The sequence below is a fragment of the Lepisosteus oculatus genome, chromosome 7 (genome assembly GCF_040954835.1).
Source record: "Lepisosteus oculatus isolate fLepOcu1 chromosome 7, fLepOcu1.hap2, whole genome shotgun sequence".
NCBI lineage: Eukaryota > Metazoa > Chordata > Actinopteri > Semionotiformes > Lepisosteidae > Lepisosteus > Lepisosteus oculatus.
Window position 1 is genome coordinate 27,408,016 of NC_090702.1, and position 24,150 is coordinate 27,432,165.

The 24,150-nt window shown below is 34.7% G+C and overlaps 1 protein-coding gene across 2 annotated transcripts; it reads right to left on the minus strand.

Annotated features, from left to right (window-relative positions):
* Positions 1-1,100: 1,100 nt before the first annotated feature.
* Positions 1,101-21,222, minus strand: LOC102690206 (protein mono-ADP-ribosyltransferase PARP12-like). Of its 2 annotated transcripts, none has more exons than XM_015352995.2 (12): positions 20,668-21,222; positions 20,010-20,145; positions 16,914-17,172; positions 15,584-15,676; positions 13,024-13,150; positions 10,691-10,859; positions 9,461-9,581; positions 6,894-6,990; positions 6,123-6,192; positions 4,773-4,903; positions 3,183-3,334; positions 1,101-2,743 (listed from the first exon to the last, which is right to left on the minus strand). In XM_015352995.2, the coding sequence occupies exons 1-12, from the start codon at positions 20,991-20,993 to the stop codon at positions 2,319-2,321; spliced, it is 2,106 nt and encodes a 701-aa protein (XP_015208481.2). In that variant the 5' UTR covers positions 20,994-21,222; the 3' UTR covers positions 1,101-2,318. The 2 variants fall into 2 exon arrangements, with proteins under 2 accessions (XP_015208481.2, XP_015208482.2); XM_015352996.2 differs by having other exon boundaries at positions 20,010-20,164; positions 20,668-20,828.
* Between the last annotated feature and the right edge of the window lie 2,928 nt (positions 21,223-24,150).

Here is a 24,150-nt window from a genome sequence, read left to right on the forward strand (position 1 = left end):
TGTAGTCATTTCAAAATCATGCTAGTTTGTTCTGTTATTGATGAGAGGCACACAAGTTTAGAGGGAAAGGTTACATTAAAACATGAAAACATTTCTCCGTATTTATGGAATTCTTTTATGTTAAATGCAAAAACACACAAATACATAAATGCATATTATATTATTTGTTAATTTTTAATTGTTAACATGAAATATCATACACTGTCAGGGAAAGTTAAGATAAATGCATTATCAAACTGAAACCCTTTCATTGTGTTATGATAATTTAGGGTGGTGAAAATTACGATGGCAATGATGTACATATCTGAATGTACCACCACTAGAGTGTAAGCTGATCAGCCCTTCTTGAGGTCATGTTCAAAGTTTGAAAGTGGGTCAGCTGATTTCAGCCACGGCAATAGCTGCATTCTCTAACAATAATGATTATTCACTACTTTTATTATTATCCCTCCTGTTATACAAGTATTACTGTATGTTTAATCAGTCTAAATACAAACAGAAGTGTTACAAACAAAAACAAACTTTTAGTTATTGACTAAAGAGTCAATTTCAACCCCCCCCCCCCCCCCCCCCGTCTACCCCCCATTGTTTTCAGTGGTTTTACAATTTTGTTTTTTAACTCTTCATTTGTTTATCATATCTCCACTTCAGATGTCTGGGGTGGTTTTGGACATAGGCCATAGGTTAATGTTTTCATCATAGAAAAGTTAAGTGAACTCTCTATACAGAAGAAACCGGATCCAAGTATATACTATTTTGAAAAACGTGTGACAATATTAATCCAATAAGATCTTTAAGCTACTAGCAACAAGATAAGTTAGATAGGTTGAATGACTCCCAATTGTTCACAATGTCTCTTAAAAGACTATTAATTAAGAATATAGAGTGAAATGAGCTCAAGGATACAATCAGAAATGAAATAGAACTAACAGGACTGCAATCAGGAGACACCTCTTTACAGAATCAATGGAAACAATTGTTGAATTTGTGAATCAACAACTCTTCAAGAATTGTTCCTTCAAGAAACAGTAAAATGAGATCCCAGGATCAATAAACTATTAGCAATGAAATTAGGATAAGAAAGGTAGAATGGTCTCCACTTGTTTGTAATCCATCTTTTATTTTTAGCATTTAAAGCAACAAAGATGTACATTATCAAATCTAGTTATGCTCAGGTAGGATTAAGACATAGTGTATTTATGAAGAAACAAGTAAAGGTTTATTCCATGCTGAAAAGAGAAGGAAAGGAACACAACGTTTTGGCTGTGGAGCCTTCCTCGTGTGTGAATTTGTGGAACAGTCTGTATATCTACAGTAAGTACAAGAGAGGTGCTTTAACATGTCAGTGTAATTGAGGATGAAGATAATTTCAGTAGTATTACATAATGTTTCTTTTAAGAGAATAAGGCTGGATTGTGACAGGCACTTATGGTATCTACTGCACTGATAAAGTGGCTTTTCTAAAAAAGGACTAAGAAAGTAATGGCAGAGTGAGCAGATCTCATGCATTCTATTTCTATTTGCAATGTTAAAGCAAAGGGAAGCAGACCTGCCTTCTGTAATTTATAAAATCATTAAAAAGCATTGCCTACCTCTTCTTTAGCATGGTGCCATATGCTTCTTGTTAAAGTTTTCTAAGAAATTAATTAGAACAATGCAGTTGACGTTTTTAATATTCTTGACTTCTACTTTCCCTACATTTTTCCAATGTGTATAAAGCCAATGAACAAATACAGTATGTGTCCCCTGATGGGACTTCTGCTACTTATTAGAAGATTAAAAATTGATTTTTTGTGTCTAATGGAAATTACTAATTTCAGGAGGCTATTTTGTATTGACCAAATTTCAGCTTGCTTGATTTTATACAAAAATTAGCATACAATTGGTACAATTTGCATTTCTCTGCTGTTGGAGACATTCTCTTGTTCAGCATTTAGCACATAGAGAAGCTCAGCATCATCTCCTTACTGAATGCAAAAGAAGGCAATGGAGAGCATACAGTAGATAAAGATTTAGGGTGAAGATTCCGGAGAGTAGGCAGTGTGGTGAAACCTTTTCAGAAACTGTACAGAGCTAAGAAATCCATTTTACATTTAGGTAATGGTTTATATACTTGCTATGTTGTATTGTTTCTCTAAACAGAAAAATATTAGCTGAATCATTTCACAATATTTCATCACAAGATGATTTCAGCTTCTACAGAAGACAAGTGCAATAAATCCACCACATACTGTATATCGCATATACTGTACATTTTCATGGTGATCAGCATAATTTCAGCATTTACATTTCTTTTATATTAAAATGACAACATGTCACTAAAGTATAGTACAAGTTGAATCTGTTGGTGGTGGTGATGACATCGGTTGCTTTGAAGTTAATGTTGCACTTCCTGGAGACTTTGGAGCCTGTGGAACTTGTGTCTGATATGAGGAGGACTGATTTAAAGTTTGTTGCTGTGGTTTTTTAACTATTCCATCATTGATCAATCCCTGGGAGTAGTGTATAATGTATTCTGGATACACCTGATCCTTTTCAAAGATCACAAAAATTGAAGGGTCATTGGGGTTATCAACACAGCTGTCATTCGTGCTGGTACTGCCAGGTTTGTTGGGAGGAACCAGATATTCAGTGCAACCTTTTACAAATGTGCCCACTAGAACCCTGGTGACAAACATGGCACGGACAGAGGAGTGGTCAGTGTAGTGGTGTGAGTACTTGGCATCTCTTGCAAAGTAACTTCCTGTAAAAAAAAAGACAACGGATTGCATAATGTTAGAAAAGAAGATGAAAAATGGAAGATTTAATATATTTCATTTTCACCTGTTGCATAATGCTTTACACATGTCCTGTGGTTCTGTTCTTTTTAATTTTTGTTCAGATTGCCATGCTGTTAAGATTTTCAAAAATGACCATTATCATTAGCACTTTTTAAAGTAATAAAAGGAGACTACAGAGACTCAAAACATAAAATAATTCAAAACAGAAATTCTAACCTTACACAAAATAAAGTAAAATCAGATGGTATTTACAATCTCTTTATTTTTCTATTCCATTAAATTAATGATTAAAAAAATGTTTAACATTTAATACAACATTTTTTAGCATTATGTACTAGGTACATAACATACTGTAGATTTATATGGAATATAGATATTATTGAATAATGTATTGTTCCCCACCTTTCCCATATGCTGTGGCATGTTTTCCACAAATTCTCCAATCAAAGTTTTGCTCACAAATATCATGAATATAAGACTTGTTTGTGCCATGGAACAGACATCGCTCATCCACATCTATCCCTCCATTTCTTTTCTTCATCACCTGCTTTTTCCTTTAAAAAAAAGTGCATTGAGTGTATATTACTGTATGTACTAGGCTTTAGTTAAAGCAAGTCTGGCTCTCTTTTTCAGAAAAAAGAGTGCAACAAATGTAATGTCATCTGGTTTATTACACAGAATTTTAAAAATTGTTCAAGCAGTAAATGTAATATGCTAACTCATTTTTTCACTAAAAAATAATTTCATAATACATGATAATCATACACACATAATCATGGTGTGTTAACACTAAAGGAAATCATTGATGCCATGGGTTTCTCAATCACAGGTGACTTCTTGAGAATTATTATGACTTGAATGGAATTTGTTGCATTTCTTCTGTACGCTTGTTAGGGCGGAAAATTTAAAAAGTGGGTTAATTTCTTCATGTAAACTACAGTGGGCAAAAATGTTGTCAAGTAAACACAGGCAATTTTTTTTAATCTGATCTTCATGAGGTTTCAGATAGATCAAGAAAAGAGGTGGGATTACAGTTAAATTGTCCTTTATAAATCCTCCTTCATTGTGTGTTTGCTTTCTAAATTAGGAAGGGAAATGTAGGAGGCATAATGTAACAATACATTTGATGCATGGATTTAGAATTTATGGTGAGAAACTTGACAACTTTTGGGTTTGTGGCCATTTATTTTAATTATTTTTTTAAACCATCCATTTAGAGGAGTACATGGATTGATTCATCCTAATGTCACAGACAGATTTACAAAAATGTATGAGAAACTGGATGTAAACCAATCCTAGGGCTAGAAACCATTAGCTAACAATTTTGAGTTTATGCGCAACATACAGTAGAGACGCAGCCATTCAATGCTGTGGCCATTTGTGGCCATTTATTTTAATTATTTTTTTAAACCATCCATTTAGAGGAGTACATGGATTGATTCATCCTAATGTCACAGACAGATTTACAAAAATGTATGAGAAACTGGATGTAAACCAATCCTAGGGCTAGAAACCATTAGCTAACAATTTTGAGTTTATGCGCAACATACAGTAGAGACGCAGCCATTCAATGCAGCCACTCCTCTTCTTTTTATGTTCGGCTACTAAAATGTCCCTTTAGTTGTAAAATTCCATATAAATATTCAATACTAAGCAGATTAAAACATGCACAGTAAAGAGATTAAATTATTAAATCTTTTCAATAACAATTAATGCATCACGAGTGCCCGTCGGTCATTCTGGTCAGCCAATCACGTACCGCAGTACAACGCAGTGGCCTGTGGGTAATTGTGTGCGGTACAGGGTTGTACCGTGCATTTTGAATGGCTGCATCTGTACATTCTACCTACTTTATTTGATGTACTAAACATTGAAAATGTGAAAATATGACCATAGCCACTATAGTACACTATACAGCACAGGACAAAATGATCGACTTAATTAAATTACTGAATTAAGTGATTGTTTTTGATAGTGCTAAAAAATACAAACATTTGAAATGCTTCCCAGAGATGCAGGTTCTGGATCCTCTCAATTGTATGGATGTCAGCCATTGGCATGGTTTTCTTGAACAGATTTTGTATATCATTGAACTCTTCTGAAGAGATGGACAATGGAACTAACTAGAAAAATGAAAAGGGTAAAAATCATTTTCACTGTCAAAAGGTAAAAGGTAAGAGGTAAGAGTTAATCATTTTTTTAAACAGTCATATTTTCCTTCCTTCCATTTTCTGAATGCTTTATCCAATACAGGGTCCCGAGAGAGTCACAGCCACCAGCCCATCACTGGGCAGACATGTGGACACTAAACAGACATGCACACTCACACAATACTATCCATGGCACCATCGTGCTGCATCATTTTCAGGTAAATGATTATACAAATTTTAATGGAAATGATTGGAAATGCAGAGGACCTTATTTAATGTGATTCTGTAGGGTAAATCTAAATCTAAACGTATCTTATTTATACTAGCATTTTTAAACAAATCGATTTACATACAACTATTTCAGATTTAAATTAAAATTCTCTACTAGAAGAAAAAAAAATCTGGAATCATCATTTGGGTCACATTGTTTAAAATGACAAAAAGAAAGTATTGTGGATTTAGCGCTCTGCTCAAAAACTGCAGTCAACACACCAAAAATATACATGGCTGTACCACATTAATACTGCATGAAGGAAGAGCGGTTAATGTAACATGAATGGGTGGTTTAACCATACATTCAAACCTGCATGCACATTCATGGAGAACAAACACAAGGGGTTAATGTGAAGGCCACAGAGGTCTCATGTTGCATTAATTTTCTTCTGGTATTAGCTCACCTAAAAGGGTCAGTGGAGGTTTGAAAACACTATGGAAAATGAAAAGAATATTTTGCTACCATGAAGGAAATAAAAATATGCTTGTTTTGAAATTTCAACGTTTAGATATAACATTCATTTTTACACTTCTTATCATTCTTCATTGTACATTTAGATTAATTAACAGCACAAAGTAGATACAGTATAGTCCAGTCTATATCTACAAAGTCTTATGCTTTGTATTATTTCTTTTTAATCATTAAGTCATTCATAACATGCATGCAAAGCAAGTGCTTCATATGTCAAGAATTACATAATGTATCATCACCCACCCAAATATACTGTAACTTGCGGAGATATTAAATTTGACCAGTGAAAGCCTAATTGAGTATTTCTCATCATTCTACAATTTCTAGTTCCAGCGACAATCACTAAAGAAGAAGACATAAAAGTTGACTTTAAATAAGTTAATTGTACAAAGTGGGTGGACTCTTGGAACTTCCCTCTCACAGTTTTTTTCTAACTTAAGTTGTTACCTTGAATCCACATCCAGGCACAGCAGTTGGGTCCCAATTAACTGGAAAGGATGGAGTCCCAGAAGATTCACTTTTTGGGGAAGAAAATGTGATTAATAGTTTTTGTATGCATGCTCTTCTAACACTGAAGTAACTGCACAAAAATAAGTCTGTACAAAGCTACAATGTTTTCTGTACAAAGCTACAATATTTTCTTACATCTCTGTAAGAAAGCTTAAAGTTGATCTTTGTTGTAGAGTACTATATTAATGTTACAACATAATGATGCCAAAACAGATAGACAGTTTATACTGTTACTGTTGTTATTGCCTTACTTGAAGCTAAATAACAATTTTATTTATTTAAAATTTAAGATTTTTTAAAACACTTAATATTACTTAAACTGATACTATTGTCTGTGTATGTATATATAACAAAGCAGTCCATAGTATAAACTTAAGATTTAATTTGTTATAAACACAAATACAATGTGAAGTTAATGTAATGGTAATACTGCAGCTAAAGAATGAAAGTCATGGAACTCTAAAGTATTTAATGATTTATATAATTTATATCTATCATTTTAAATAAGAATAATCAAATGGTATCTTCAAATACTTTTCCGTGTTGTTTCTTGTGTGTGTGATGTTTTTATAACCCTGAAAACAACTTTGTGAGATTTAGCTTTAGGTGTTTGAAGTGAAAGCTTTTATATCATTTGATACTAGATATTAAGAACAATATCTTACTTTAGAAGTAGACAAAAATGTAGAAAAACTGATTCTGAAATACCTCTTTAATATTCTTTCCACATCTTGAACAGAAATAAATTTTGGTCTTCTGCACACCTCTCGTTGTGTCTGAAGGCTCTGGTTCTGTTGATGCATGTCTGCCCAGGAGAAATTATATTGACAGTAATTTGTAGCATCAATTTAAAACAAGTTCCCCTTTCTTTCTTTAAACTTTGAAACACACTGTTAAAACATTAAATTACATTTTAAACAGCCTTTTCTATAAGAAATACCAAGATGTTTATTGCCAAGATATGACTATAGATCAAACCTGTATTTAATGAAAGAAAAAGAGTAGGAATAAATGGTGTATTGTTTTTCTTTGATGATCATGATTACTGTATATACAGTATTACTGTATAGCAGTTTGTTTTCTCACAGTAATTACTGTATTTTTACCCTTAATTCAGAAGTTACCATAGGCTCCTTATTTAAAATGGTCTTACTTTAGTAGTGAATAACATGTTTTTGTCTCTATGTGGCATACAATTGCATATAAATATTAATGTGTATTTTATTGTTACACCACTAGGTATTTTGTAGCCAGATGCAAATCATGAAACAACAAATTCCTGTGAAACATTTCCATTTTTTGACTTAGCCCTTTAACATTGAGACCATACACTAAAAAAGAGATGCAGCTTAAAATATCTATTTATATTTTTCTCTTTACATACTGTATAAAGTCCAATTGAGTAAAACCTGTTTTAAAACAGTGAGCAGAAAACTGTCACCATCTGCTGGTTGGATGAATTGTTAATATTCGATTCACAAGACTAATATACAGCAATTATCCTAACAATTCTAACACATTTTTATCTACATATAAATAATAAATCTGACACAGTCATTCAACGGTTCAAACTAATAGCATTGATAATAGCCAGAGTTTCACTATACTTATTATGTTCACTACAAAGATCAACTAAGAGTATTAAAGTTCTTACTATTACCTGTAACTGTTATCTGTCATTTCCCCATCATCCTTTGTCAAAAACTAGTTGAACTAAATGATGATTTTTCTGAGTGGTCTATACATGTTACAGTATCCTAAGGATGCAATAAACATACAACCAGATTTTACAACATATTTCCTCTTTACAATTAACAAAACTGTTTTAATTGGAATTGGAACTTTTTTCCTATTTTAACAAATGTGTTCTTCTGTTTTCCTTTACTGATCACTGCAACCAAAGGGTCAGCTTATCACAAAGGCAAACTAAGCATTTGCCTAGGGCTTATACTCAAGGTGGGCCCACACAATTTTCTTTTTTAGACAGATTTTATATGTGCGTTAACTGAAAAACAGGATAAGGTGGCAGGCATTGTGTGTAAGGCTATTGGGCATCTTTGATGCATCCGAAAAGTTATTTTGAAATATCTATATTAACTTAAATGATTTTTACTGTGCAAGTTGTAGTTAGTATGAGATGGTGGTTTATCTCACTGCAATGCATGCAATACGTGACTCAGAAAAACTTTTTTCATGCAAAAGACTGAAATCATTCACAACACTCCCTCTACAGACTAGAAAATCACTTTGGGCCAACCTGTTTGCATGAGAACTCCACAATAATGGAGATTATGCTAGTACCTGATTAGGCTTCATATTGTTCTTGATAAATATAATTGACAACACGAGTTACATTAACATATCTAATAACCACCTTTATTCTATTACTAATAATAAAGAATAAACAAAAAAGAATAACACGGATACTGTGAAGTGTATTGGTAGAGAGTGGTTGTACTTTTGTTGCCTGTACCACTACTACTATTATTACTACTACTAATAATAATATTGGGCATGCCAAATCGTGATGGAAGTTTTATATTCCTGAATCACTTGTGGCAACAAAATTTGGTCTCATCAAGAGACATTCAATCTTCTAACTGTTCTAACTGTTGCATTGTTTTGTATATTAGGTATTTTGCAAAGCAACTGTAAATGATAAAAAGGTTATTCAGTCAGTTTTTGGTCAAATTGAGTCAGCTAACCATTACATTCACGTAATTGAATAATCAAACAACTTGTAATGCAGTTAGAAAATACTGCTTGCAAATGGACATATTGTCCATATCATCTATAATTTATGTATTTCTGCTTATGTATGCCTGTAGCATATTGTATGTTTTTAATCTGAGTGTGGCTGTTTGTTAATATAAACTGAGGGAAGCACAGACTACCAGTGCCCAAGATTTAGCTTAAAAAACTAATTTGTAATTCAAATACAGTATATTAACAAACAGAATAAAAGGTAGTTGTAAGTGGAATAACACCCTGGTGTATTATTTTCTAGAATAGGTGTAGCACTAAGGATGATTACGATTATATGAGCTCTAATACGTCAACTAAGAAAAAATACTGTATAAGCTTACAGATGTACTGTAGATGTAGTTTAAAATTTGAAAACATCTGATCGCTTTAACACTAAAGAGCTAAATAATGAAGAAACATGCATTTACTTTCAAGTAATGTAGAAATCAACTATGTAAAATGTAATGGAAGAGGAAAAAATCTATGATATTTAAAGCATGCTAACAACAGAGAAAGAAAAAGGTAGTTACTTTTAAAATCAAGGGTATACTGATGCTTTCCAGCACTGAAAGTGAGAATACTGTTTCCATCTTCTAAGAAAGCTTTCTCAATCATCTCAGATGTGACTGATGAGGCATTATGTGTGGATGTCTGGAAGCAGGGAAAAAAATACAAATACATGGTAAATACAAATAAAATGGCTGCTAACCATTTCAATATTCAATATTTCAATAGTTTAATTGTAGCATTGCAACTGTATTTATTAGAGAATATACAGGCATGCAAAATACAGTGAGGCAGCAGAGGAAGATAAGCCTGAAGAATTAATGAAAGTGTGTAAAATGAGTGAGAGGGGAAAGGAGAGCACCAGGTCAGAAAGGGGAATGCCACTCCAGAGAGCAAACCAATGCCTAAATAAAAACTGTACTCCTAGCTACAGTATGTCCCTGTGATTAAGTTTAATCTAGTCAACTACAGTACAACACTGTTCTCATGGAGAGCTGCATTAGCTGCAGGTTAAATTCATACTGAAAAGTAGGAAGAAGAAAAAGCACAATTATTCATCTGGGGAACATTCTTTATGTGGGTGCCAACATCAGATTCAATAGATCTAAATATATACTATATACAAGGCACAAACTGATTAGTGGGAGGAAATCTTTTCTAGACAGTTTTAACACTTTTTTATTCAAAACATTTCAGAAACTGAAATGCATTCACAATAAATAAATATTCAAAGTTTCCAGAGATATTCAAGGGATTAAAAAGAAGTACATTTGAATGTATAATACTGGGGGAAGAAAAGAATACACATTCTTTAATTTTGAAATTATTCAAATTTATGCACATTAGATTTAGATTGGCCAAATCTCAATCAACTTCGTTCACTACCTCCTGTCAAGGCTATACTGCATATACAGTAATTTGACATGCTGCAGGCTCAACAGTAGAAGTCCTTCTGATGCCAATACAACCTGACTGGCATCCAGACGATATCAAAAGTCACTGTTGTATGGCAAACTGAAGAAGTCCTGTCTGACTTTTGCCCACCTAACCCTCAAAGAGCCTAGGTGGTTGTCTGCCACCTCTTATGGAAACACTGTCACAGAAAGCTAATGCAATAACCCAAGCTTGAACCAACAATCTCTTTACTATTTGGTCCTAACGATAATTTACTATTTTAGAAAATAAAATTTGTAGTTGACAATCATGTAATTTAAATCATGAATTATGATTAAATGCAGTTACTTCAGACTTACTTCTTTTCCATATTCATTCCATTTTCCATATTCATCCTTCCAGTACCAAAGCCAGTTAGTGGTCAGAATAAAGTGTGCAGGTTTGGTGACAGAGGACACTGTGGAGAGACGTCTGACATTTGATGATCTCTGGGTCATTGTGAGGAAGTCCACAGCTGGGGACCCATAACTACAAAATACAGCAAGACATTTAGGCTGGCTTTTAGAAAATGAAAACATATTTGGCTCACTGTTTTTCCAGCCACCATTTATCTGCCATTGTCTCATGTTTATAAATAAATCAATAAAATGTCTATGTTGTCTTAGTTTGTACTCTATTTTTATATAATATAAACTTACAAAATAAAACCAAAACAAAGTAAGCTACCACAATATTTAATAAATGAAGTTATTAAACAAAATTTGCCCAAAAAATGTGTAACATTACTTACAAGCATTATGAAAATAAATAGCTTTTAAAAGGCTGAGAGAAAAAACACAAAAAATAATCTGAGTAGCTCATGTGGGCTCATGACTCATTTTCCCACAGTATTCACTACCCACTAATAAATCTTCCCCACACATTGTATACTAAATAAACATTAGCATGTAGTTTAAAAAAAACTTTTAGTACAAATATATATAAACATATTACCTAAATAAATACACATAACTGTTCAACCCTCTCACTTGGAGTGTATCTGCTGTATAAATCAAGAACTATATTTTATTTCCCTGTGAAACAGTGGGGTAGTGTATCTTATTTACAAGAGAACTGCAACGAAATCACCGGTGGTTGATAACAAGCCTTCATTTTTCCTTATCGGAAAACAGGAAGATCAGTTCAATATTCAGGACAACAAGTGTACAGTAAATCCTCGGTATTTGCGAAGGTTACGTACAGTACCAGTCTCCATGAATGAGCTTATGGGGAAAATAATCTGCAAAAATCAGTATTTGCTTCAACTGTTAACCATTTCAGAAGTATGATTTATAGTTAATAACTATTTTTATCGAAAATGAATACTGTAAAAATTAAAACAGCATTTCCCCAGTAATTAAAGTGGTTGCATGTGAAAACAAATAAATTGCAACAATATTATGGTTTACACTGTATTAGATTTGGGTATCCAATATCTAATACCCTGTATTTATTTTTCTCAGTAGAGCACATTTTGTTTTTTACTTCTTGTTTTATTACTATTATAAATGCAGCACTACTGTACTGTAATAATGTTTATTAAAGCTCAGTAATAACAGATATGAATTTAATTTAAGTTTACTCACTGCCTTTCTACTCAACCAACTTACTCTTTCCCACATGCAGTACAACAAATTCTTTCTTTTAATTTATTTTATTATCCTTTTTTGGAGAGACACAAGAGAAATGAGACTGTAATAACTGTGTGTAAAAGGGCAGCCAAATTTGGAATGCGAAAATGGGGTTGAACCACCAAAGGGTGATGATGAGACTTTCCAAATGTGGCAAACTTCACTTTTTGCTGTGGAAATTTAGCAACTGTCTGTACCTGTGGACACCGATTCCCAATAAAAGTCATTTAGAGTAGACAAACTCTCACAGACTCCTTGACATGGAGAGGATAGATCTCAGGGTAAGAGTTACTGAGGGAAATAAAAAATATTGTTTGAGTTCAAAACTAAAATCACTTAATGAGTAGCAGCCTTGGTCATAGGCATGCTAGCCCGCTGGTAAATCAGAAGACAGGTAGAGCGGACTGGCCCAAACAGAACTAGGTTTTCCATTACTACTCATTTCTCTGAAGTGCATGTTATGCCGCACTCATGCGGACAAGTACAGGGTTGGGCACTTCAGGTTTGACCGCTGATCCCATATAAAGGGATGGTTTTATGTGCAGGTTCCCCCTGCTACGCTACCATCTAAGGGGGATCTGGTGCACTATGATAATTTGAAGAGACACCATTTGTAATTTGTTTCTTTCATTTCTCAAAACAACTACTAACATCCAGGTATTACTCTGATAACAGGTCTACACGCAGCACACATTGGTCAGGTAAAGAAGTGGGTGCCTGCATTAACCCGCCTACTGCACAGCCTGCAAATAGGCAGTTGTGGTCAAGAATGGGGGAAAAGTGGTCAATAAAAATGTGGGAATATCGAGATTTTACTGTACTTTAAATATCCTAAAATGATTTCTCAAACCATACATCTACCCACCAGTTCTACCAGTTGCATATAATTCTAAAACATAACAGGATTCATTGAGCTGAATCCAGATCAGATCACCCACTGCTCTCAAAAATGTAACCAATCTTGAATCAATATTAAATTAAAAAATGTTTGTATTTAATCAATAGAAAAAAGGACTTCATACCTTTTTGTGTTTTCTGGGTTACAAAATGCTTCTTCTATTTTCTCCATATTGGGAAGCTCTGTCCAAGAAAGACCACTGAAGATCTCCCATTTGTAGGGAAGAGTATAGTGGACATTAAGACATTTATCTGTAAAAAGATGTGAATGCAAGCTACTCAAATGTTGCTTTGGGCTCTGTTTCTTCATAGATCAAAGCATAAGAAAGGTTACAATCTCTCGTTTGGTTGCTAATAGTACAAGGAATTCACATTGTTGTATAACATCCATCTAAAGCTAGAAAGGAGACCCCATGACATGATACACACATCCTGTACAGTATAATGATAAAGTGATAATTATTATGGTTTTAAAAAGTCTTCAAATTTATTTAGAAAAACTGAAAGTAATCCAAAATTATTAATTTTTGAACTCATAGAAAAAATAATTAACAAAGAAAACAAGAACATATAAGTAAAAATTAAGTGAAAAAGAACACTTAAAGGAATAAAATAAAAAGTTGATCGCAACAGCTTTTAATAATCATCTATCCAAAGGATCATTAACTGAAATTTTATTAACACATTATTTGGAACTGTTGAAAACAAAAGGGTTATTCGCTTTTCTTTTTGCATAATTAGTGGTTTGAATACCTTTCAACATACTATAACTGAATTATCTGAGGTTTTTCACTAAGCATGTTCTAGATCACAGACCAGCAATCTACAGCATGCCTACTGTTTCCAGCAGGCAAAGAGATATTTAACAGCATGTGCAATAAAAGTCTAATAAGCCACAAATACATTATGTTAAAAAATGTGAACTATACTTGACTGTTCTGTAATTCTCTACAACATGCTATCCAAAGAAAAGTCTTGTCACGATCGTTACTCCTCCTCTTAAGGGCGCTCCAGCCCTTCCTCGTTCTGTCCCATTCCCCACACCTGTTCCTCATTCCAGCCCCTCTTTAGTTCCACCTTTAAAGCCAGACGCAGGCGTTTGCCTGGGGCTTCTCATTGAATCCCGTTTCGTGAGAGCCCGGGGTCCTGCTGCGTCTGGCTCCGTTATGGTTTTAGTTTCCTGTTCCTGATTCCTTGTCCCGCCAGTCCCCATCTGGTTCTGGTTTTTAAATTACTTTGGATGGATCCCCTGGTCTTGGACTCTGCCTCCTATTTTGGATTTCCCTTTTGGATTTATGCTTGGATTGTTTGCCCCGGACTCACTTCCCCTGGAAACCTGCTCACCTCGGACACGCCCCCCTGTCTCCTGACCCACTCCTGCATGATATTTTTCCCTATTGTTTCTTCACCTTCCGGATCGTGTCGTCCGCATAGGGGCCGGAAAGAACTGCTCTTGACAAGTCTTTGGCATAGATAAAATGATTTACTTGGTTTATTTACTGCATTATTTTAGTGGGGCCAGTCTATTGTTTTCACAGGAAGGTTCGCAATGTGTGCCATTGATAACCTTTTGCATACTTAAGTGGAAACATTTTAGACAAAATGGCACCTGCTAAGAAAGCAAATTTAAGAGTTGCACTCATTTCAGAACTTTTGAAGAGATTAATTCAGATCTGTTCAATATAAAGACTGTGCTGTTTGTTCCCTGAGCTTGTGAATATAAATTACATGCTGACATTAGTAATTCTTGTGAGATAATGTGACTCAGATGGAATTCGAGAAGAGGTGTACTACCTAAATTCCATGCAAGGCAAAACTACAGGGGAAGATACAGCTATCATTTATAATATAAAATGCCATGTAATTTGCCAAACTGCTTTATACTATACAGTGTCATGGGTAGCCGGAGCCTACCCGTCAAGCAACAAGTGCAAGGCAGGGTACACCCTGGATGGAGTGCCAGTCCATCGCAGGGCAAGTGCAAGCCAATCCTACATGGGGACAATTTGGAGGCCATGGTAAAGGCCGAGGGGGGACATTTAGCCAAGAGACCGGAATAACTCCCTACTTTTATCGAGAAATGCCTGAGGATCTTTAATGACCACTGAGAGTCAGGACCTTAACCTCTCATCCGAAAGACGGCACACACTACAGTATAGTTTCCCTGTCACTATACTGGGGCATCAGGACCCACACAGGCTGCAAGGTGGGCACCCCCCACTGGTCCCACTAACACCACTTCCAGCAGCAACCATAGCTTCCCTGCAGGTCTCCCATCCAGGTACTGATCAGACTCAGTGGGTAGCCAGTTGAGAGCTGCAGGGTGATATGGCTGTTGGCCCCATAATATAAAATAATTATATATTAATCATTTTGAGAAAAGAGGAACTGACATCAAGACATCAAACTGACATAAAAAATAATATTTTCTGTGACACTTAATGGTTTATTATTTCTATTAATCAAAGTGTAAGTAGGGCTTTTAGTAACACTGGAAAAAGTATCAATGAATCTGTAAAAACAAGTGCAAGAACTAACTCTTGGCACACCCCTTCATAAAGGTTGCTGACCCCTATTCAAGACATGATGTGAGTAAACCCTAATTAGGATACAAGGCCTATTTAACAGGCATAACACTGCATTTCTATACATTGAAACATAATCTTCAGGTAAAAAGTAGCTTACCTTTATAAGTACATTGTTTCCGGATGTGAAAAAGACAAATTTCCATGCCAGTCACTTTACTGAGTGGAAATTCTTTTTCAAACATGTTTTTTCCTTCAAAGAAACACAAAAAAGTTGAAGCTTGGAATCAAGATAAAAGTTACTTTTGAGATGGCACAGAGTTTGAGTAAATTTTTAGCTGTACAGCCTTCTAGCCTTATACAGACAGGTAGTGAAGGCTCCACAGGCAAAACCTTATATCGTTTCGTTTTATAATTTTTCACTATGGAATTAATCTCTACTTGTTGCTTTATATCTTTCATGGTTTTTTTTTACTTTAGCTTTTCCTGTCATACATGTCATACATTCTTCATAAAAATGTAACTTGATGTCTATCTAGACATGTATAGTATATGTATAATTATTTAACATGCTCCTTCTGAACCATACTGTAAATGCATTTTTTGTTTTTGATCACCTTAACTCACATTTCTAATTTAAATATAATAAATACAGAGATCAAAGTGTAATTTATCTTATGCCCTTTCAAATTTCAAATAGTAATGTTTTTATGTTTGTCTATTTTATTTTCAATACAGTCTATAATTTGAAAAGATGGGTTGATTTGGAAGTGGTACGATAATCAAGTTGTGAAAAATAAACTAAATATACAGTATGAGCCAAAGGTAAATGTACTATTCTGTAAAACTTAGCTTTATATTGGAAATGAAAATCATTTGAGTACAGCTTAACAGTGTTTGAAGATGTACATGATGCAAAAAACATGAGTGAGAGATACTGAATTATTAAAAAATAAAAAATGTTTTTTTAACTAAGTAACTTCTGTTTGCAACCCATACAATTTACGTTGAATAGCATCCTGTATAATATAGTATATTATAAAAAATGATACTTTTTTAAAAAGCATTGTATAATTTAAATTAAATGTGTACATAGGGGGATTCCAAGACTCTCATGCATCTCAGACAATAAAGGAACTCACACAGAGAGGAAGATGAATTCTGTAGAGTTCAGAAACCTCTTGTTCAATCCTGGGCTATATAATTAGTTGACTGTGACTGTTTTCTATGCAACATCTCACAATTACTTAGGCACCCCCTGCATAGGTAGGCTTGAATCGATTACATCTTTGGCTTCTCTTGTAATACTTGTAAGCTTGAGAATTTTCTAGGTGTGTTGCAATGTTTCAGTGAGGCTCAAACATGTTCAGTTGCAAGGGACTAAGACAGTCTTAAATCATAAGTGCGATATACTGTATGCATCAACAATTGGGGTTCCAAATTTAAAATATTAAGGCTAACAATTATAAAATATTTATATATTGTTGTACCTTCAGTGCTGCTCTTCTCCTTATTAATTATGTGATTATTGCACAGTAATAAAGGTAACTTTTTTATGAGATGTACACTTAGACCGCTTTCCTTCAAAACATTATGTATTCTTTCATCGATGGAGTGGGACCTCTTGCATGCAGCACCAAACTTGCAGTTGCCTTGTAGAAAGTGGAGACAGAGATGGAGCTTCTTACAGCGTCCTTTGAAGGAGCAGCAACCGAATTCTCCATTTCCCTTATTGTAGTGCATGCATACCTGTAGGTCCAGACAAGAGTTAGTGGTCCATGTTTGACAAGAAACAGTCACAACTAGAATAAGGATATTAAATCATATTTTATCGTCTTTAACAAAACACACTAAACAATGGATCTCTAACTGTAGTTTTTAGGGGTCCAGGCAGATTTATCGGTAATCACAATATAATCCATTTCTAAGGACCTAGAACAATTTAATTTTGTTTAATTAAACGGACAATTTGCTAAATTAAGTAATTAAGCATCCATCCATTAAAAACCACCTAGCTGAGTGCATGATTGTAGTGAGACCCACCTGGCAGTTAACCAGCATGAATCAGGATAACCCTGGTGTACCAGGCCAGAGCATGACAAACACACATTCACTTGCACATGTGTATGGTGGGTAATGTAGAGATGTCAATTAACCTAATCAGGTCACAGAGGGGATTACAAAATCCAAACAGACCTTATCCCAGCGGAACTGAGGATCCCTGGACCCAAGAGTCAGCAGTGCAGACCACCATGCTTCCATTTAAATATAAAAATCAGGATGTCCTCGAGGATCAGTTTACTTAACTTAAGAAATTACTTTCTTCATTGATCAATACCTTTTTAGAGTTACTAATCTTTCAAATAGTAGATGATTTATGGTGACCTATATAATTAACAGGACTATGGCTTTCTAGGACAAGTGTTGGTCTACAGTAATGCTAAAAGTAAACACCATTGGTCCATATACAGTACAATAATTCATCCAAATACAATCAAGAGTGTGAAACCGAGAAATAAAATAGAAATCAAATAACTTTTATTTTTAAATAAATTAAAAAGTAAAATACTTCTGGAAATATATAAATGCAGTTCATTTTCACAAATTTCAACTATATCTATTAATTTCCAAATCCATGATAAGACTGTATTAACCAAAACAGAATCCAAGTAAAACAGTAGTGCTGAAAATGTCTCTCACTCATGTTTCTCTCCTTCCTTTTTGTTTCTTCGTCCTACATCTCTCTTTCTGCACTCCTGCCTAAATACAATGCTGATCACATATGCTAGCACCCAAGTCCAGATTCAAAGTAGTCACAGTCATAATGGCACCCCTTTTGAAGCTATGTGATTAACCAACCTGCACATCTAAGATATTGATGAACCCAATATGTAAAATAATCTTTCAATACATATATTTTTTAAGAAAAAGAAACAATAAAAAATTGAAAGTTGGAAAATAGGCACAAATAGGCTAGAATTGCAAAAAACAGAGCAGAGATTCAGAAAAATCATTTAAAAGATGAGAGTCTTGACATAAGGGAAACAAAATGCCTGTGGATATCTACATTTATTTTCTGGTTCTATGAATATTTGATTGTAGCAGGCTGATCACAAAACCTGTAACTGCAGGTTGGGCTGCCTCAAAGACTTCATGGAACTCTACCTAGAGCAGGGCTCATGAAGAGTCCGCAGACCACATTCTGTTTCATTATGGCCCATCCGCAGTTACTGAATTTATGGAGAAACATTTTGTAGGTTAGATATTTTTTAAAATACAATCTAATTTCTCAATGATAAAGGTAACAGGCTTAAAAAAGAACTAATTGCTACTCCATGTTAAGCTTGCTATTTGTTTCTACATTGTTTCATTGAGAAAGTATGACAAACATATGCTGTTGAAAGGCTCAGGCTGTATAGACTAAACACCTAACCTTGAACTCACAGAGAGCTTAGACACTACAGTAACAATTATGACAAAATGTAGTAACAGGGGCTCATGATAAACAGGGAGGTAGAGAACAGGATGAGCATGACTGAGCTTCTGAGATATGATAATAGTAAAAACAATCGCCTTTTGGAAAATGAATGCCCTTATGAATGGCACAAACTAGGTGTACATATGCAGCTGTGTCTGCAGTTTAATTTTGAGAATTATTCATGAGACAGCGGACTCTGTCACTGATGTTCTCCTGTTCTGCAGTTCAAATGAAGCTGGCTTTGTTGAATTCTCTCAAGGCTCTGATTTCTGGTTTGGATTCTGACACTAATTTGCATTAGACATTTTGTGGTTGTGGGGAATAATTCTTGGCTGTGTTGTTTTACTGTTCAACTACAGGTTGTGTTGGTAGATGGTGAAATAAAATTGCATTGTCTGCCATGGTTTGGTGACAAGTCTATGAGGCGTTAAGTATTAACATTATTTACATAAATGTTTAGGGGCTGTCCAACACAGAAGCTGTCTCACACTGCAAAATATCCAGATGGCAGCCCCTCTATCTTTTCTGCTTCAGCTTTCAGCAGGTCACCACAGAGATCTGTAGTGTTCACTGTCACTGATTTAGAGCAATCGTTCTTAACCCCAGACTTGAGGGGCCATTATGTCTGCTTGTTCACATTCCACCTGGGCCTTTAATCACAGGAGCTAACTGATGCATGTACTGTAATTGATCTGCTTTCTTGTTTAGACCTTTTCCTACACTCAGTCATGGTTTCAAATATAATCTAAAGTATATTATTTCAGTGAATATCAGCTTAGTACTTAAAGAAGTCTTTCCTCCGTTTGCTAATTAAGAATGTATGTTCTTGTTTCTGTATAAAAAAACTCTTAATACTGTAAGTTATTTACTGAAGTATTTTAGTTACTGTATGTGCATACTGTATATATTACAATTTACTTTTTTTTCATATTACACCAACATGTCTCTGCTCATGTGTTCTCTTCAACTTAATTTCTCTGACTGTGCTGTGGATATATCTATTCCACAATGACTCATTCTGCATAATGTCACTGACCTGTTCTTCAGTGGAATAACTCACTATACTGTGAGTTTTCAATAGTATTAGCCATTTAAATAAGTGCCTCACCTCTGGCAGAAGGGTTGGGTCATTCTGGAAGAGTAAGAGGAACAGTTCATCTATATTCAGGTCAAGAAGCTGATTATCCCTGAGGACTTGTAAATTATGAGGTGAATGCAGGTCATGTGAATACTGGCACGTCCCCCTGAGAAAGACAGAGAAGTCTCCGACACAATCACAAAACACCTATTGTTATACTTACTTTAAATTTGCTATTTAAAAATACAGAAACGGCACAAGATGTAACTGTAAAGTATCAGAAATTGTCTTTAAAATACGTTATTATAGTCGGTGTAAACATTTTTTTAATTGCAGTTAACGGCATAAATGAAACCACTTAAAGACTACAGCTCACAGCAGTGGAAAAAAGCAGAATTTAATCTGTATTCAAATAAACATTTTATTTGTATTTAATCTGCACAGGTATTTCACAACTGTTTTAAAAAGATAACTTGGTTCAGGTAACAGTCCTATGGCATTGTTTATTACAAACAAGAAAAGTAATTTCACTTTGAGAAGTAAATAAACTATTGACTCCTTTATTTACAATTCACATGAGCCTTGAAATAAAAAAAACGTGTTTTATTTTGTTTGCCGATAAAGGCTATCCAGTTTCTATTCAACATAAGTGTCTGAAATGACCAAGAGCAAAAACTATTCCACCTACCTTTGATTCCCACACTTCCCACTAAGAAAAGATTTGCAAATATGAACTCCTTTACAACCACCACAGCCATCTCCAGAATAGTCTTTACAGAGACGCACTGAAGTTCTAGCAATTATTTTAGTGTTGAAGTTAAGATCACGGCTCGTTTTTGTGTCCTCTGTAGTTGGGACTATGATGAAGTTCCTGCTATTCCTGAGAATCCGAGAAAAAACCGAATCTGGAATTTTCAAATGTTCAACCCCATCTTTCAGTTGTTTATATTCTAGCGATCCTCCATTCGAGCAAAGGATCTTCATGGCATAGCCGATAATATCGTCCACAGCCATTTTGTGTTAGTCTAAGAAGCCTGCTGCTTCCTTAATGTTACAGACTACCGGGAAACAAAAACTGAAAGGTGTAACTCTCACTGACACAATCTGGCAGCTTGCACTTTAAAAAATACACCGGAGAAATTTAAGGAGAAAAATATTTGATAATGAACAATGCATAAGTCTGGTTTACAGGAAACGTATAATTAGAAAAAATGAAGAGAAGTTCACTTAAAGGCATATTATTATTAGTTTCGATACTCTTATGATTTCTTCACTGTCACTGTTAGTAACACCTACGTATGAAAGGCCGTTCAATGTAAAGTGCAAATATTTCTCAGTAAGAGCCACAAACACAGAAACTAATTACTGGAAGAAACGTGAAAATTAGAGGAAAATTACAGATGATGCAGAAAATCAGATACAATACAGGAATAATCGACGGTAATGCAGGAAATCAAAATGTAAAATAATAAATTCTGAAAATTTAAAATAAAAAAGACACGGTAATGGCAGTTCGGGCAATACTTCAACACCCTTTTGCAATACATTAGTGCGGACGTTGGCAGTAGGAGAAATAAAAATAATTATTGAACACTTCAAGAGCGTACTTAACATGACACAATATAATTTAACAGTATAGTAATCTAAACTAAGACAAATACAATATGGAAAAAATCTCCGTAAAATGCAAAAATAAGAAAATAAATAACATTTTGTAAAACATAGCTTTAAATAAGTAGGAAAGACATGACTATCAACGGTACCCTATGGGGGTTCACAAACTATTCACAGCAGAATAACAATTTGTTAAATAATAAAAATGTCAAATATATTATGTTCAATCGAGTTATTTTCACCTTTTATTAAGATGTTCATGAAGATAAAAAAATCAATTTTAGGTCTAAAATACTCAAGAATGCAGAACAACCTAGAGAGGGTTCTGCCAATTGGGTATCTTTCCTCTTAAGGAACCTATGGAGAAACAGAAAAAGTCAGGTTTGCAAATCTGAAGAAAAATGATACAATATTACTGAATAACAGTCCCATCATTTTTATTTTGTCTTTGATGATAAAAAGTAACAACATGTATGTGTGTACACGTGGAAGTCAGCTACTATATACGGTATCTGTAGGCTAAAATTTCAATATATATGTAAATGACCTTTTCACAGTTGTTTTTCCAAGAGGTTTATTAGGGATATTTTACTGTTATTTGACTGTTAAATAATTAGAACGTAAGTTATAAAATAGAGCCTGTTCAGTCTGTCATGATCATGAATGTTAGCAGTTCAGTAATTTAATTATCTCACCTAACTGTTTCTAAAGACCCTGGGGAGTCAGCCACATAAGAACTCCCTGTGTAAACACTTTAATTCACGAGTGACCTTTACTTAATTTTGTATTTGTCCTGTTTCATTATAAACCATAAATTTCTTCTTGATATTTTCAATACTTTCAAGAAAATATGCTGCCCCATTACACCCAGATGTAGATAAATATCCTTATGATTTCTGGTTCCCATTTCCAACTGGGTTGCCTGAAGCAACTGAGTAAAAGCATCATACCCAAGCATACAACAGTGCTGTCCACATTTCAGACACTTCGTGGCCATGGGTGCAGAACCTTCTTTAATATTCCATGTTGCTAAGATATTCTAATTATACTAGAATAATGATAAAACAATAATATTTGTTTCCAGTTTTTTTCCAAACAATGTAATTATTTTACTATTTTGTAATGTTATAGTAAAAATTATCAAGGAATTAAAAGGAATACAAATTTAAAAATACATATTTTACTCAATACATGACATACCTGAGTAATCACTTGTGCATTTAGTAAAATCCATGATTTCACATTCTTATTTTAAAATATAGAATTGCTATAATATAAATGCAACACATAATCAATTTATGCCTGAGAAACCTCAGACTGAACGTACTGTGAGGCAGTGGGAGAGGCCTTTATAAGAGAGCCATGCAGAATGAGGCCCAGCTGCTCTGTCTAATTAGCACTCAGAGGGAGGGAAATTCCACGTGAGGGAGAGGAGCTGCTGGGATAGGCTCTGCATGCGATCACCCTTTCCTTTGGACTCATTAAAAGGCTTATAAAAACAGTAGAGAGGCGAGATAATAATGTATTGGGCTGGCTTATAGACCTGAGAAAACTGCTTCAGTTGTACTTAAGGGCCTTACAGGTTCTGGTCAGGTGTGCTGTGTGGCAGTTCATTTAGCAGGTACTGCCAAGGATCAGGGTTTCCTGGCTGAACCAGGGCTAACTGGAGGCGTTGATTCCTGGAGAAGTGGGACATCACTTGGCAATATAGCAGCATACCATCTTCTCACAGCTGTGATAGAGGAGTCTAGATGGCACAGAGTACGCCCTGGGACTTCCCATCAGGAGACAGAAGTGGACTCGCAGTGTGTGTGATGAGAGAATGCAAACTGGCTGTGTCAGTGATGCAAGTATCACTTGGAGAGAAGTATCCCTGGACACACCAGATCAGCCCAGAACGACAGTGATCAAAAGAGTCAGTGGCTGTTTGTGAAGATTTGGTGCTTGCTGAAGTTGTAAGATTTGAAGTCTCATTTGAAGTAATCATTTTAGCTAACATTATGATAAGGTGACAGAGTTGTATTAAAGTGAATAGTGGCAATTGGAGATTAAGAAAAAGGAGATGCGGAGTTAATAGGGTCAAATACGTCTAGTTCCTGGATGATTAATGATGAGTTAATGCAAGGATCTAGTATGTGTGATTAGCATGTGCAGTGCTTACTGAATAATTAAGAGAATTAAAACTCAATGAGAATCTAGTGACATGTGAACTAGCAACCTAGGAAGAAGTGACTGTGCAGTCTTTCCTGAGAGGAACACTGTGAAAGAGCTGGAATCTCAGGAGGACCTGAAAGATTGACGGTCCACTTAATATACAAAAACTAAGGTGACACACTTAAGTTTACTGCCGGAAACTGGGTAAAGAAGTGCTGGTGTAAGAAATTTCATTTTTATGCATCAGTAAGTCAGACATTTGCCTCGTGCCCAACCACAACTGTGAATATATTTAGCAAGAACCTTTATGTTCAAAGTTCATGTTCTTACTCTGCTGATATTTAAAAAAAAGTCAAAATCTTTAGTGCAATTAGCAAGCCATCTGCTTTTATTATTACATGAA

Coding starts and splice junctions, on each gene's coding strand:
- LOC102690206 (XM_015352995.2), bottom strand. CDS start 20,993: ATGGCTGTGGACGATATTATCGGCTATGCCATGAAGATCCTTTGCTCG. Junction 15,677..16,913: donor GGAGAAGAGCAGCACTGAAG/GTACAACAATAT, acceptor GTTTCTTTGAAG/GAAAAAACATGTTTGAAAAA. Junction 3,335..4,772: donor CTCTGGGAAGCATTTCAAAT/GTTTGTATTTTT, acceptor TTTTTTTTAAAG/GAAAAAGCAGGTGATGAAGA.